At 49.4% G+C, this 17,224-nt stretch overlaps 1 protein-coding gene across 5 annotated transcripts in view; it reads right to left on the reverse strand.

Moving 5' to 3' along the window:
• SULF2 (sulfatase 2) overlaps positions 1 to 17,224 on the reverse strand; it is a 124,893-nt gene that overhangs the window by 39,745 nt on the left and 67,924 nt on the right. For all 5 annotated transcript variants that reach the window (XM_065922134.1, XM_065922132.1, XM_065922135.1 and 2 more), the window contains exon 4: positions 936 to 1,087. In XM_065922134.1, the coding sequence (XP_065778206.1) occupies positions 936 to 1,087 (152 nt within the window). The remainder of the gene's footprint in view (positions 1 to 935; positions 1,088 to 17,224) is intronic.

The following is a 17,224-nucleotide window of genomic DNA, read 5'->3' on the forward strand; positions in this document are numbered from 1 at the left end:
CATGACAGCACACACTGCATTATATATATGCATTGAACCAACATGCTGTACATGTTAAATTCACACAATGTTATATGTCAAATATATTTCAGTTGAAAAAACCCAATATTCTTACATTGTCATTTGCAACAACACAGATGGACCTAGTATTATACTTAGTGAAGTAAGTCAGAGGAAGACAAATATTAATATTATATGATACTATTTTATGTGGAATCTAAAAAATAATACAAATGAATCTCTATAGAAGACAGAAAAAGACCCACAGACATAGAAAACAAACCTATGGTTATCAAAGGGAAAAGCATTGGGGGGAAGGATAAATTAGGAGTATGGGATTAACAAACACTCCACATAAAATAGGTAAGCAGCAAGGATGTACTGTATACAACAGGGAAATACAGTCAGTATCTTGAAATGACTTATAATGAAAAATAATCTGGAGAACATGTAACTGCATCACTTTGCTGTATCGTTGCAATATTGTAAATTAAATATCCCTGTTGTTTAGTCACTAAGTTTTGTCCAACTCTTCACAACCCCCTGGACTGTAGCCCGCCACGCTCCTCTGTCCATGGGATTTCCCAGACAAGAATACCAGAGTGGGTTGCCATTTCCTTCTCCAGGGAGATCTTTCCAATCCAGGGGTTGAACCTGCATCTCCTGCTTGGCAGGTGGGTTCTTTTACCACTGAGCCATCTGGGAAGCCTTAAATCAACTCTACTTTGATTTAAAGAAAAAAATGAAAAATAAAACAGTACTCTTAGAAACAGAGACTATTATTTGAGAAATGAAGACACTGAAGCAGAGGGTGTCACCGGGCTGTCAAAGTCTTGCATGAAGGTGTCACGATCTGAGCCCAGGTAGCCGGGCTCCTGTGTCCCGATCCTCAGGGCTGAGCCCCACTGCCACCCCAGCCAGCAAGGGGGACTCACCTTGGAGTAGTCAAAGCCGTGTTTCTCCTTCACTCCATTCCGACACAGCGTGTAGTTATAAAAGCGGGAGTTTTTGAGGAGGCCGACCCATTCCTTCCAGCCTGGTGGCACGTAGGAGCCGTTGTATTCATTAAGGTACTTCCCGAAGAAAGCTGGAGGGGAGAGGCACCAGGAAGCCATGTGAGGTTGCAGAGAGCAAAAGCCTTCTCTTGCCATCACTCAATAGAAATTTCCAAACCACGGCAGGCCAGAACGTGGAGACAGCACTGTCCTCTGAACCACGGAGCCCCTCAGCCAGCAAGTGCAGTCCGTGACCCCCTTCTCAAATGCCTTCACATGCAGAAAATAAAATACATAGGCTAGCAGAGGAAATCAATTGTTTTGAAAAACAGTTATCAAAGTATTAGAGTTTGCATAGAGTAATGGGTCCTTAAAAAAAAATGAAGATGCTAAATGCAAGGCCTTGTAAAAAGTGGTCATTTCAAAGTAGTAATGAATGAGAATAGTTTTGTAAAATATATTTCTTTATTTGGCTGCACTGGGTCTTAGTTGTAGCACGTGGAATCTTTAGTTGCAGCATGTGGGATATAGTTCCTCGACCAGGGATTGAAATGTGTGGAGTCTTAGCCACTGAACCACCAGGGAAGTCCTGAGTGAGAATATTTTATTTTGCAATATCTACAGCAACTGCAGTGGAATACTGAAATATCGGTGATTTCTACAGATGACAAATTATAGATTCTGCTGACATGCCATAGTTAGAGGGCTACATTCCTAATTGAAGCAAATGTCAAGTGTCAGTTGTAGGTCAGTGAAAACAAGAGTCTAGTTTTTCACCACTTAGGTTTACAGACCCCCTTGGATTCTATCTGCAACTCAGTGACTAGAAGGGCTAACATTTTAAAAAAATGGACCAAGGCCAGTGGTTGGTGGGGGCGTGGAGCATCTGGAGCTCTCACACGCTGCCAGCAGACGTGCAGACCGATCCCGGCATGGAAGAAAACTGTTTGCCAGCATCTGTTAAGCTTGATCATAGTCATAGCTTCTGACCCAGCCATGGGAATCCTGGGTGTTCACTCAGCAGAAATGCATTCACAGGTTCACCCAAAGTCACAGGCAGGACGGGCTCATAGTAGCACCATTTATTGTAGCAAATAACTAGAAACAAAACAGATATCCATCTGTGCAGGAGTGGAGAAAGAGGACCACCCTGGTGGTCCGGTGGTTAGGAATCCAGTGCCAGTGCGGGGGCACGGGTTTGGTCCCCCGTCCGGGAAGACCCCGCATGCCGCGGGGCAACCAAGCCTTTGTGCCTGACAGCCTGTGCTTCTCAGCAGGAGAAGCCACGCAATGAGAAGCCCCGGCTCGCGGCAACTAGAGAAAGCCCGTAGCAATGAGGACCCTGTGCTGCCATAAACAACAAAAAAACAAATACAATTAAAAAAAAAGAATGGAGAAATACAACGCATGTTTATATACCTGAGTATGTATAGGAACAAGGAAAATACTAGTGCCATGTTTACTAACAGGGACGCATCACGACAACCAAACAGTGTTAAGAGAAATAAAGCAGATATAATCGTATCACTGGGTGATCCCATTTACATCAAGTTCAAAACCAGGCAAAAGGAGCTTATGGTTCTGGGAAGAAAAGCAGTGGTCATCGCTGGATGTGGGGGAAAGGTGGGTGGAAGGGGACTTCTTGGGTGATGATGGTTTTGTTCTACTGCTGGGACATGGGTGGTTCAGCTGGTGACACTCCACGGGGCTGGGCGTTCACAGCACGGAGTGTCTCTGCATGCCTGCTCCCCACCACCAGCGAGGCTCATTTAAAAAAATCTAATCCTAATTCATCCAGACTGGGACATACCCTGAAATCTCTCTGGGCAGTGAGGTGACTCAAGATATTTGAGCTATTTTTGGTTCTTTGTATCTTCCTCAATAAGCAAGGACAATTTTAAATAATTATAACCTATAAGGCCTTTTTTTTTTTAACCAATGGACAAATCTGTGAGAGTTTTCCAGAGGCAGAGGCGCCAGGCCAGCCCTCTCTTCTGCATGAGGAAACTGGGGCTCCAAGACCAGTGCCGAGAGCTCGGGTCGTGGAAGGGATTTATAGAGACCCTGCAAGCGGGGTGCTGAGCGCTGCTCCCGGCAAATAGTGAGTGTCCAGTGGGTGTCAGTTCAGAGCCTAGATGAGAAGAGACAGATGGGGATGAGCGCAGAAGAACTGATGCTTTCAACCTGTGGCGCTAGAGGAGACTCTTGAGAGTCCCTTGGACAGCAGGGAGATCCAACCAGTCCATCCTAAAGGAAATCAACCCTGAATAATCATGGGAAGGACTGATGCTGAAGCGCCAACACTTTGGCCACCTGATGCGGAGAACCAACCACTGGAAAAGACCCTGATGCTGGGAAAGACTGAGGGCAGAAGAAGGGGGCAGCAGAGGACGAGATGGTTGGATGGCATCACCGACTCGACGGACAGGAGTTTGAGCAAGCTCCAGGAGATCGTGAAGGACAGGGAGGCCTGGTGTGCCGCAGTCTGTGGGGTCACAAGGATTCAGACATGACTTAGCGACTGAACAACAACAACAGAGGAAGGAGAAGTGTGTAGAGGCTGGGCTATGATGCCAGCAGAGGTAAGATGGGGCCATCCACTTAGAACTTCTAGAAAGCATGGAAGCCTGCTTGAGTCCTGGTGGCTCAGAGAAGAGAGGCCTGGGCCAGGAGCAGCTGCCATGGAGTGGAGCCCTCTCTGGGGTTTTCCTGGAGACCTGGCAGGAGGCTGGCATGGTCCAGGGGTAGGAGATCCCTCCTCATCCACAAACACGAGATCCCTGCATCTCCACCGGGCAACAAGGCAAGTGTTTCCATTAGATCCCCACCCCTGCACATAGAACCAGGAAGGGCGTGCTCCTGAGGAAGGAGTGATGAACTGCCTCCTAGAAAGATACTGGCATGAGGAGGAGGTGAAAACACCAAGGGAGGACCCCCATCGATCCTGGGGTAAGGTGGAGCCTCCCTTCACGTGGGAGGATGGTGTAGAAATGACCAGAAAGAAGCCCCAGGTTGCTGGGGGCTGGAAAACAGGCTGCATCTGCTGAGTCCTGCGTAACACCCAGTCTTTACAGGGGCAAAGGTAAGCAGGTGATGGGTGCCCAATTTATAGTGACTGCACCTCCCAGCTGGGTATCGGGGCACCAAGGACTGAAATACCAGCTGGAGCTAAGAGGCAGCTGGAAAGTATCAGGTGAGCTGAAGGCTGGAGCCTCTTTCTCGAGACTGTCCCCTTCTAGAGACGCACGGCGTCCTCCCCGTAAAGCAGGGACTGAGTGGGGGGCAGCTCTGCCCCTTAGACACGGCAGGGTCTGCAGGCGTCTCAGGTTTATCACAACCTGGGGAGGCGGACACTGCTGGCTTCTAGTGGCTGGAAGCCAGGGAGGCTGCCAAGCATCTGATGGAGCTCAGCACGGCCCCTCCCACAGAGAATCACAAGGCACCCAGTGTCAATAGCCTGGAGTTGGGGAAAAACCCTGATTTAAAATAACTCCACCCAACTCTCAGCATCTCCTTCCCGTCAGTAAAAGAACCAATTTGTAAGAGCTGAGAAAGTGCCTGGAGACCAAGAACAGCCCAGAAAACAAGATCTGCAGAGTCTCAGTGACCTTACTCCCCACTTCTGGTTTTCTTCCCATAATTGGGGAGCTCTACCCTGATAACATGGCCCGCCTCTCTCCACGCTTTCCCATTCCTCCTCCTCTGGGAAGACTGCCCCTAGGGGTAGCAAACTTTCTTGTAAAGGCTCAGAGGGTAAATATTTTAGGCTTCTTGGGCCAGACAGTCCCTACTGGAATTATTCAACCCTGCTGTTGCACGAAACAGTCATAGACAATTCAGAGGCAAATGAGTGTGGCTGTGTTTCAATTAAACTTTATTTACAAAGGCAGACAGAGGGCTGGATCTGGCTCATGGATGCAGTCTCCTGGCCCTTAGCACATACGTCTGGTGGATTTGGAGGGACAAACTGGACATGCAAAATCCAATTCTTCCTTAGCCTCCTGTAAGGAGTGAGCTACGTTCAGGCAATGCTAGCTCAAGGGGGCCTGGCTCAGTGAGAAGTCTGTCTGACTCTGGGGTTTAGCATCAGGAAGCCCAGCTGCCCTCAGAAGGAAGCCAGGTCCTCAAACCTGGCCTTTATCAGATTCCTCCAATGCTACTTTAAGTTCCATCTGCTGACTCCTTAATTTTATTCCTCATTTGGTTCGAAATTTCAACGGGGAAGAAGGGGACTTTAATAAGTCTCCACCAAAGCACCCCAACACTTCGTCATGACAAACAATATTGGTAGTGATGTAAATATTTTCTTTTGAAACAAAGTGAAGTAAAAAGAGTGAAACAATTGCGAGAAAATATTAAGGGAATGACAGAATCAGTGTCCTGGGCATGTAAAACCCAATATACCCATTTAACAACTGTATTTATTGAGCACCTAAGAAGCTGGAGCTGGCCGTACCACTGAAAGCATAGTAGTGAAGACCACCCACAGGACCCCTGACCTCATGGGGCTCACACTGTGTGTGTGTGGGGGGGTGACTTCGACAAATGTAGACAGCGATGTTGGTGACAACAGTGGTGAAGAAAATAAAGAACGATGATGCAACAAAGTGGCCAGAGACGGACCATGGAGGTACCACTGGGTCAGGAAGTCAGGGGCGGGCTCTTTGAGAAATTATGAGATTGAGAGGAAATATGGGAATACAAGGAAAACGCTCCAGGCCGCGAGCACAACAAGTGCAAAGGTCCTGGGGCAGGAACAAGCTCGGGAGCACACATCCTCCAAGATACCAGATGTCAGATTTTGCACTGTGTGTGCATTTTTCTGGAAACAGTCCACAGCTTTTGACATATTTTAAAGGAACCCAGGACCACAAGTCATTTAAGAAGTACTGAACTTCACTCTCGGTTTGCAGAAGAGTGAATGAAAGTCCAGAGAAGGAGGCTTAGTGATTCCCCTGGGGGGAACTAGGGTCCCTTCCAGATCTCCCCAGTCCCCAGCTCATGATCCTACTGGTTTGTCCCTGAAGACCTGGGCCAAGATCTTTCTGATGAATGTGCAACTTGAAATGCCAAAGAGCCTAAATTCTTGGCCCAGCTGATGGGATAAATATTTCTTGGGGGGTGGGAGGAGGGGTGACTTTGGAAGCCCACCCCTGCCTATTATGGTCCAATGCTATGGATGTCAACACATCCAGAGCTATTTCCTCTGTTAGAATCTCCTCTTTCATCTCTCTCTCTAACCTCCAACCCTGAAAAACTCCATACTTTATTATTCAGTCTCCACAAGGCTCTAGAAAACAAGGCTTCAGTCAAAGGCTTTTAGTGCCAAATTAGATTTTGTTGTCATTTGATTAGATTTCCCCAAGGCAGTTTTTTAAATGGCTATTCCAGCACCAGTTGAGGTGGGAGAAGCGAATTAGCATGGGCCCTGGGGCTCTGAGGCTGGGAGATATAGGGTGGAGAATTAGCTAGAATTAACATCAAGATTAAAAATACAGCCCTTGTCACGGTTGGAGCCTTAAGTCGCTGAGCCTTCACTGCTGGGATGGTGTAAAAGGAAGACCAAACTGGGAGCTGGTGCAGGGGTGGAACGACTTGGCAGGCAGATTAAGAGGATTAAATGCCAGGCCAGGAAAGATCGCTGACCATGTGCTAGCCGATGGACGGAGGGCTGGCATCAAGAGAAAGGACAGTGCACTTGCTGGCTTCTGTGTACCAGCAAATGGGTACAAATTTACACCTGGCAACAGAAACTTCAGTTTCGCCTGCCTGTGATTCTTTGGGTCCCACCACTTCCTTACGTAAATACACAGCGGCTGCATGCATGATCTCAGTCTGACCAACCAGAGTGCTACATTCCTCTGGCTACTGCCGTTGGTTCAGGGATGCGCATGTGACCCAAGCTTGGCCAATGAGAGTCAGACTTGGAATTTTAGGGTGCTAGCGGGAAGGAGCTGTTTCTCTTTCATGGAGCTTGAAGCTGGTGGGATATAACCTTGAAACTGCCAGCAGCCATCTTGCTACCAAGAGAGGGGGAGTGTGTTTGAAGGTGAAGCGACATGGAAGAGAGAATCAGGTGCGAGACTGAGAGAGAGAGAGAGGTGGAGAGAGGAATATTCTTGTTCAAGTCCCCGTGTCCACTCTTACCTGAAGACACCTTTAATGCTAGCGGCTTCAGTTATGTACTGTTTCCCAGCATTAGGGGACAGTGGGCACCTTGTTAGTTGTCACACCAGCATCAAGTGGGTGGAGGTCAGGGATGCTGGTAAACATCCTATAATGCACAGGTCAGCTCCCCAGGAAAAAGAGTTATCTGGCCCAACACATCAGCAGTGCCAAGGTTGAGAAATCCCAAGTTACGTCAACTAAGAAATCCCACCACTCCATCTCTGTTGTTGTTTTGGGGGCTCAATTCCTTTCGGGTTGAGGTCTTTCCCCAGCAGTTAAAAGGCCCAAGGAAAAGACAATGAGACGCTTGGTGCAGAGCAGGGTTTTGGCAAAGCACGTCAGGCCTGCCACCTGTTCTTGTAAATAGTTTCATGGAACACAGCCACACCCATTTGTTTAGGTATTATTATGGCTGCTGGCACACTACAGGCAGAGTCGGACTGCTGAACAGAGATCATGTGGCTGCAAGTCCAAAATATTTCCTATCTGACCACGTAGGAAAAGTTTTCTAACCCTTGGTGTAGAGCAAAACTCCCTGTGTGGGGTGAAGGACCCTTTGGGGTTTAGAACAGGGCTGTGCTGACTTGGAAGAAGAATGCCAGTTCAGCAGAAGCAGGCTCTGCACTGGGCCTGGATGGTGGGGGCCCCACAGCGTGAAGGAGGGACACGGCAAGGAGCATGACGACGGGACAGGAGCGGCCAGTTACAGGCTCTCCCCGTGCGTGCGTGCTCCTGATACGCACAGATGTTGTGGTATGTACATACAACGGAACATTACTCAGCCATGAAAAGGAACACTGTGTCATTTGTAGAGATGCAGATGGACCTAGACTCTGTCATACAGAAGTGAGTCAGAAAGAGAGAAACAATACCATATATTAATGCATACATGCGGAATCTAGAAAAATGGTACTGAAGAACCTATTTCCAGGGCAGGAAGAGAGAAGCAGACATAGGGAGTGGACACGTGGACACACTTGGGGAAGGTGGGATGAACTGGGAGATTAGCATCGACATATATACACTACCATGTGTAAACCAGATGACAAGTGGGAAGCTGATGGACAGCCCAGGGAGCTCAGCCTGGTGCTCTGTGATGACCTAGAGGGGTGGGATGGGGGTTCAGGGGTGGGAGGGAGGCTCAAGAGGGAGGGTATATATGTGTACATATAGCTGATTCGCTTTGTTGTCCAGCAGAAACACACCATTGTAAAGCAATTATGCTCCAAAAAACAAAACAAAAAACACAGTGTCCCACAGCATGGTTCAGATTCAGTTACGGCAGCATAATAGCTGTAACTGCATGAAGTACAAACTTCAAACTCCACCAGGAGCTCCTCTGTCCACAAACCGCTGTGTAAATAACAGACGCTCATCATGATCAGTGACATCTGTCTGTCAGTGACTGCTCACTGCCCACCCCTTAGTTCATGCACAGATAGCAATGCATGTAGTCGTGTTGCCTTCTTGTCTCCCAGAGACACAGCTATAAGACATTTTACAAAAGTGGATTATCAAAAGGAGAAAGCTGGCCACCAGAGGTGAGAGTGCAGCCAGTAAACGAAGAGTTAAAATGCTGAAATTGAAACCCTGAGTTGAATGTCAATGGAATCGCAGAAGAAGTGGATCAGACACTCAGGGTGTGGGGAACTCCTGATACGCGGACAGATGAAGGCAAATGTAAACGACAAACAAGGCTGTCTCAGAGGAAGGGATGTTAAAGGGACCCAGAGGTACTTTGCAACACTGAAAGCTGCGTGATCTTGAGCAAGCCGTTTAATTCTTTCCATGCCTCAGTCTCTCCATTTATAAAACAGGGACAACAAGTATCTACCTTGTGGGTGGTCGGGAGAACTCACGTGTGCACAGTGCTTAGAAACAAGTGCCCACAGAGTGTGACAGTTTCATCAGCACCAATGCATCCATCCCCTTCTTGCTCTGTTAATACCCTGTCCAAGGGAGGCCCTGCAGAGACAGATGTCAGAAACCAGACTCTCCTCCTCCCCACTTGGAGGGGATTCTTACCCCCCCAAGTCCTTCCCCAGCGCTCTCTCCTGTCCTGCAGGCCTGGGCAGGCAGCTCTGGATGCAAAGCTGAGGGCCCGCTTCCCCTCCTGGCTGCTGCTTTCTGCATTAGTCTGAGTTAAGTGCTGCTGGGGAACCATTCAGAGTCTGATGGGAGAACCAGGCCTTCTGTTATCTCTCCCAGCCCTGAATCTAACTGAAATTGCCTCGTAATGATCGCATTTGTGGTCTGTAAAAGCTGTGTCTCGCGGCGACCAGAGACTGAAGTGAGCTGGCGGTGAGCCTGGCACAGGCGGGCAGACGGAGGCATCACTTTGGATTCGGGGGAGACGGAGGGTTTGGGCAGCTGGAATAAAATAGGCAGCCAGGGTCATTCTCTGTGCTGGAGAGCGGGTCAGACTGAGCCAAAGTGCTTGGCACCACGTTCTGCGCCTCTAGGAGGTCATTCCCCTTCGTTGGGGGTGACACGGGGGTGATACAGACAAGCAGCCCAAGGGCATCTCTGCAGCCAGACTGTCTGGTCTCCTACTTCCTAACACTCACCTCCAGCAAGTGACTTCGCCCCTCTGTGCCTCAGTGGACAAGGATAACTGTAAGCCACTGCCTGCTGTCACGTGGAGTGGAGGAAAACCAACATGTGCATGGAATGGAAGAGAGTCCCTGGCATGGCCTAAGCACCTGGCAAGTAGCAGCAAGAGGGACTGACGGCACGCCCGCCTTCAGGACCCTCACCTCCCCCACGGTGGGCATCTGGGTGGAACTGTCGACAAGGCTATTTCAAGGGCATTGGCGCCTCTGAACACACATTCAGCCCACACCATCTCCACCCACATCCTACATTAGAAATAATCGATAAATAACTAACAGTCAAAAGATTCCGGAGTGGACTGGTTGATCATGCTACACTTCCTTATTTACATTTGAATATAAACATCTCATTAAATATTTACTCATTTTGATTGGGTAGTTTCCCTCGTAATTTGGAGCCAATATACCAATATCTATACCCTTGCATGAATACACACACACACACACACACACTCTTTTTCTTTTAGATGACCCCTGAAAACCCATAGCCACTGCACCCATGATTCCTCTTAAATACAAAGATCCCAAGGGTCCATCAAAATGCTCCTCCCCACCCAAAGGGCCGGAGTATGGCTGAGGTTGGCCAATCAGACATTGCCCTGGGATTTTGAATCTTGAGCTAGGAGACTCAAAGGTGGAAAAAAGGGTTGGATTTCTGTAACACCCTCCATGAGACAGTTGCTCAAGAGCTGTAATCTGAATCCTCAGATGCAGTGCTTGGAAATCCAGATGAAAGAGGCAAGGCCTTCAGGGTGACTTAGTCCAAAAGGAAAAATGCAACTTGCTCCTCCATCCTCATGTCTTTGCACACAGAGGAAGCAGCCTCCACCTGCAGTCGGTGCCTCTAACCCAGACACCCCCCAGTGTCCAGAGGACCCTTCTGAACCCAAGATCCTTGTCATTTTCCTCTAGTGACTCCCCCACCTGTCCTACAACCTTCTCCTGCATCTCCAATCACTCGCCCCGCTGTCCACTCTGTTCTGAACACTCCTGACCTTTCATTCCTTAAAACGCTTTGAATTTACTGCATCACAGGACACTTGCACCTGTTCTTCCTCTGCCTCAGATCCTAGCCTTCTCCCTTCTCACATGGACTGGTCTCCTTTTGTGACATCTCAGATCAGATGTCACCTCCCCTGAGAAGGTGTCTCTGAGTGCTCTGTCTGCAGTCACCCATCCCTCTCACCAGGCTATTGATCTTCTCCATGGCACTCGGCGCTCTCTGAGATTATCCTGTAGGTGTGCCGTTTCCCTGTTTATCATCCTCTCCCTGGGCACGCTGGGTCTACGAGGCATGGGCCTTTTCTGGGTGCTGCAGCCCCAGCCTGGCACATGGCTAAGTGCGGGCACACAGTGACAGCTTCTGACCGGGTGCCTGGGTCAGTGGACTTGGGGAAGGCCCATGGGTCAGGCAGGGTGAGGCTGCCCCGTCCAGTGTCTTAAGGCTCACACCCTTCCTGGGAGGGCTGGAAGAGCAGCAGCTACAGGTTTTATTAGAAGGGATTTCTATCACAGTATTGGCTAGGAGAGAATGCTGCATTGTGGAAAAAGGCTACATGGAGGTGGTGGTGATGTTAGCCCACATCCAGAGCATGGGGAAGGCGCATCAGATCCACTGGGGCGATCTGCACTCCTCCAGGGGACGCTGGCCGTGTCTGGAGTCTTTTCTGCTTGTCACAACTCAGGGAGAGGCACACTGCTGGTATCTAGTGGGTGGAGGCCAGGGATGCTGCTGAATACCCGCCAGGGCCCAGGACGACCCCACATCGAAGGACGATCAGACTCCAAAGCATCAGTGATGCTGAGATGGAGGAACTCTGTGCTGGGTACAGTTTCGGAAGTTGTGTGGGTCTCCTGGGGTGCAGGGTGGCTTTAAGAGCTTGGTTTTTGTTACAGAATCCTAAGGGCGAGGGTTTCAACCCTGCCTCCTCGGGCAAGTGAGTGTTCCTCTCTGAGCCTCAGTGACTTCGCCTTTAAAACGGGGGCAGCAGCGAATGAAATCATGTCTGGCAGAGGGGGAGCACTCCAAAAAAAGGCACTGTGAGTTCCCAAAACATAGCTCGCTTTTCTTTATGGGGGCGGGAGGATGAGAACTCAGGTCCCTGGAGAAACGAAAATAGTTGTTAGGAACCAGATTCTACAGCATCTTGGAAAATGACAAGGTCCCTTGGAGACTCCAGTAATGAGCTCGGGGAAGGATGTTTATGCGGCACAAAGAAACCGTCTGAGCGTGACACGATAGCAGAGATGGGCGGGAGCAAGGAGCCAAGCCAATGACAACAAACAACGTTTGCCAGAGCGATTCAGAAAGGTCAGTGAAAAATGAAGTAGAAGCCTGGAAAAGTCCATCTTTCCCAGGACAAACCACCCCATTTCACACACAAGGAGTTTGAGAAAACACAAATGGGTCTTCACCCTCCATGACTTCTTCCAAATTCCAGTTGGCCTGTGTCTCTTTCATATGTTTTTGCCATTTTTAAAAAAAATTAGAGAAGTATTTATTGAACATCTACTGTATACTGTTCTGCGTCTGAGGGGTGAAATGGTGAACAAAACGGACAAACTTATCTGGGTCCAGTGTACTTCATGTGTTTGTCCATCTCTCAGTGAGACGATAACATTTGGCCATTTTTATGTATCCTTTGGATGACTAACAAAACTTAAAAATTATTTTCCTTCCGGGTCAATTCATTTGGTGCCAAATAGGCATCTCAAACTGGAGTTTTGGTTGGTTCCCCTAAAATTGCCTCGCACCCCACATTCTGGTAAATGCCAGCCGCTCCGGCCACACCCCTCTGGGGATCTCCAGCTGCCCTCTCTGCTTCACTGATACACACACTGATGATGCATCACAGAGGCTCCATGTTCTGAACGGACTCAGCACTGAGTGCCTCCCGCATCTCACTGGGACCAGCGTGGTCCAAGCCACCACCTTCTCTCGCCTGGACCTCGCTGGGGCCTCCTCCCTGGTCCCGATGCCTCTCCCATCTGACCTCCAAGCTCCAACCTTCCCATCCAACCTCCACCGTCACCAGAAGGGTTCTGTTAAATCACAGACCGGGCCCTGGTTCTGCTCCAAACCCTTCAACAGCTCCGCGTCACCCTTGAACTAAGACCCGGAGTCCTTGTCACGGCCCACAAGGTCCCACGTGATACGCCTCCTGCCCCCTCCCTGACCTCGCCTCTCCCCTTGGCCTTGGCCCATTCTGCTCCCACCATGGAGGCCTTCTCCCATCTTCCCAGCCCCCGGAAGCTCATTTCTGCCTCAGGGACTTTGCCCCTGCTGTTTCCTTTGAAGGAAGCACCGTTTTCAGATGCCTCCAAGGACCACTTCCTCCCCTTTCCCAGGCGAACTGCTCCAATGTTACCTTCTGGTACATCTCCAAACATCCTACTGAGATGGCCTCTCCCCACTCCGGCTTCCCCTCTTCTACTGACTTTGCTTCTCCACGGCACTTAGCACCACCTGATGAATCTGTCCTCTGGCTTTTCCCACCCGCTCACCCAACTAGAACACCTGCTCTGTGAGGGCAGGGGTTTCTGCCTGCCTGGCTCTCACCACCTCTCTACATCAAGAACCGAGTCTGGCAAGCACGAAGGCGTCAGTGAACATTTGTGGAATGAATGGTGAACTGATGGAACCAATGAAAGCCCAGGGGATAGGAGGCCTGCGGGAATCTTGTCCGGCTGAGAGGCTAGCAGATTCCTGTGGCCCAGCGCCCAGGGCACTCACTGTCTTTGAGCAGAACAGCAGATGGAGTTGTTAGACTGTTGTCTTTCTATTTGATTAGTGGTGTCTGATGGGCTGAACTGGGATCTCTTTCACCCGCGTGGAGCAGGGCTTTCCTGTGGGGTGCTGTGCAAAACTGAAGACGGTCCCCAAGCCAGTGTTTGTCCACAGAGGTCACTCTCAAATGTTTTGGTATCAGGGTCCCTTCAGAGTCGTAAGAGCTATTGAGGATGTGAAGGAGCTTCGTTCATATTGGTTATATCAGGTGATAGTTACCATACTAGAAATGAACACTGAGAAATTTAAAACACATACATTCATTTAAAAATAGTAATAATAAACCTACTTGTTGGTATATATATTTCAAAATTGCAAATAAACATATCTTCCTCCAACAAAATAAAATTAGTGAGAAGAGCTGGACTATTTTTAAAGTTTCGCAAATCTCTTTGAAAGTGAAAGTTGCTCAGTCATGTCTGACTCTTTGTGACCCCATGGACTATACAGTGCATGGAATTCTCCAGGCCAGAATACTGGAGTGGGTAGCCTTTCCCTTCTCCAGGGGATCTTCCCAACCCAGGGATCGAACCCAGGTCTCCCGCATTGCAGGCGGATTCTTTACCATCTGAGCTGTCAGGGAAGCCCTTCAAGGGTTCTTTAAGGGTCTGGTTTAACAGAAGACATCTGGGTTCTCACAGCTACTTCTGCAGTCAATGCGTCGTGATTCGTTGCTCTGGTTGTGTTTCATGAAAAACCCAACCTCGCACAGGAAGGAGGGGGATGGGATCTTTTCATACCCTTTGTAGACAAGGGTGGGTTTGTTGTGTACCCATCAAGACACACTGCACACATGAAGAAAATGTGGGTTAAAAGGCAAATGATGTCTTGGTATTATCACAAAAATGGTTTGGTGTCCAGGGTTCCTGGGCCACACTTTGAAAACCATTGGGTTGGGCAGTGATGGCATTCTGCAACAACCCAACAAGGCAGATAATATTTCTGTCCCCATTTTACAGTCCGGGGACAGAAACTGCTGGCAAAAGCAGTTGTAGAAACTGAGGCGCAGAGCGGTGAAGTCCGTGGCCCAGGTGGCCCCAGGTGGCAGAGCTGAGACTGAAGCCTAGGTGGCCTGTCTCCAGCCTGGCTTTTGACTACTATCTTGCCCTGCATCTTGGCAGGGCCGTGACCCCAGTCACTGATCTGATAGGGTGGGGAGATGCTTTGCAGGGGATCCTTCAAGCAGATTCAGCCCAATTATTTCCCAATCCCTAGTAAAGAATCTGCCTGCTGATGCAGGAGATGCGGGAGACTCTCGTTCGATCCCTGGGTCAGGAAGCGTCCCTGGAGGAGGAAATGGCAACCCACTCCAGTATTTTTGCCTGAAAAATTCCATGGACAGAGGAGCCCAGTGGGCTACAGTCCCCGGGGCTGCAAAGAGTCAGACGCGCCTGAGCACGCACACGGTTCATATAACAAGGGGACACAGCGAGCACGACTCCCTGCCTGCAACCGTCCTTCTGCCCTTGGCGGTCATCAGCTCCCCGTCTTCCTGTCCCCTGGGAGAGAATGTCGCCGTTTACAACAGGGCACACAGATGCAAACAAGATTCTGGTGCTCCTGTGAGTGAACGCAACGGACCAAGAATAAGAGAAGGAGAGGTGTGTTGCGAATGGAGACTCGGGCCCGGCCGATGAGGTGTCACGGCGTCTGTTGTATTGCCCAGTGTCCATGGGCTCCTTTCTCTGTTGAAACTCAACTGCGAGCTGGCACAAGGCTGCCAGGATGGAGCCGACAGGCTCAGCCTCCCTCGCAGGGAGATGTGGCCAGGACCAACTCCTGGTGGATGGGCACGGTGTGCGGGTTCCAGTGAAGGCTCTACAGAAAGCGGGTATGCTTCTCCTCTATCTTCTACTTCCTGCTGGCTGGCTGGCTGTGGACACGGGCAGTCATTCTGGACAAGGCTAGTTCCCCAGGGCAGTGGAACGAGGTGACAGGGGCCTGGGTAACAATCCTCTGAGTGCCCTATCACCCCAGGGCTGGGATGCCAAACCGCCAAATGAGAGAGAAATCAGCACTTCTTATCCCTAAATGACCCGTTACTTGGGGACTGATGTGCCCTAAACAACAACATCAGTTGTGGTTTAGTTGCCGAGTCATGTCTGACTCTTTGTGACCCCGTTGACTGTAGCCTGCCAGGTTCCTCTGTCCCTGGGATTTCCCAGGCAAGAATACCGGAGTGGGCTGCCCTCACCTGGACCTATATTCTAAAAACACTAGGGACAGCTGTGACACAAACACAGCTGGCTACTGCCACTCCGGGGGTCAGCAAACCTTTTCTGCAAAGAGTCAGACTGAAAATATTTTTCAGCTCTTGTGGTCTCTGGTCCCTGTTGCAGAATCAACACCGCCACTGCAGAGTGAAAGCAGCCACAGATGATACATAAATGAACAGGAGTGACTGTGTTTGAATAAAATTTTATTTATAAAAGCAGTCGATAGATCGCTGTGGGCTGTGGGCTGCTGACCCTTATCATTCAGGAATGTTGCTAATATTGGTAAGATCATCATCTTAATTAAATTTTTTTTTTAAAAAAAAGCTTGGAAATCTGGATTTTGGGGTGAAATTTCCACATTTAAAAAAACATCTTGTAACTCAAGCACAATAAATTTAGGGTTAGAGTGTGGCCTCGGGCTGCTGGCTGCCACTTTGTAAGACCCAAATTTGGTCCTAAGGGTGAAGAAGAGAAACTGAGCTGGCCCTGGCCACGTTTCCATCCCATTCCCGCTGTCAGGAGCAGGACCTTGAGTTGTGAGACCAGAGCCATCTGTGATTGGGCTTTTGGGGCAGAGTAGAACAAACCTACTAACCTTCTGGGGGCAGAGTCGGAGTCAGCAGAGGAACAAGTGATAAATGAGGAGGAAGAGCTTTTGCAAACTCTAGAATGCTATAAATATTAGATGCAAAATGCCACAGGGCTGAAGTCTTTTGTTTTTTTGGCAGACAAATTGGCTGAGGAAGCAGGGCCGGGAAGAAATACATTAAATAAACCCAGAGTTCCAAAGCTCTTAGGGCTGGGACATTTCTGATCTTCTGTAACCGGATCCTTTTAACTTTGGGCTGCTTGCAAGGTTACATGAATCTCCTTCTTCTGCTTTTGAAAAGATACCGAATGTAGATTGCTGCACGAAGTGATAAATTGATGCTGTAAAAATTCTGGATGCCAGAGATGGGATCGTGCTGAGCTGAGAGCTATAGGAAAATTCATGAGGAAGGCGGGGGCCTGATTATGTATGAAGGAGGCATCCTGGGCTGGAAGCAGAGAGAACTGGGGGCTGGGGGAAAGGCCTTCTTTCCACTTGCCTCTTGAAGTGGAACCTGGATTTGGGTTTCTGGAGCAGACCTCTGTTTTATTTATCTGCCCAGCACCAATTCTCCTGTCCTTTGGTGACTGTGCTTCTGAAAGAACCAACATTTTCCCTCTCTCAGTGATACCTGTTCCAAGTGAGGCTTTCTCTAGCTCCCAGCTCCTGAGCTGAGCACATGATCTGGGCCTGGTCAATCAGGGGAGCCCATCTCCCCTGGCCTCTGTGATTGGGTGATGGAGGGACATGTGACCCTAGTTGAGCCAATGAAGGTATCCTCTGAGACTTTCGCTGGCGCATCAGAAAGAGGTTCTCTCTTTCAGCCTGGTAAGATGGGATGTGGGGGGAGGGAGTGA

The sequence above is a fragment of the Muntiacus reevesi genome, chromosome 2, assembly GCF_963930625.1.
Source record: "Muntiacus reevesi chromosome 2, mMunRee1.1, whole genome shotgun sequence".
Taxonomy (NCBI): domain Eukaryota; kingdom Metazoa; phylum Chordata; class Mammalia; order Artiodactyla; family Cervidae; genus Muntiacus; species Muntiacus reevesi.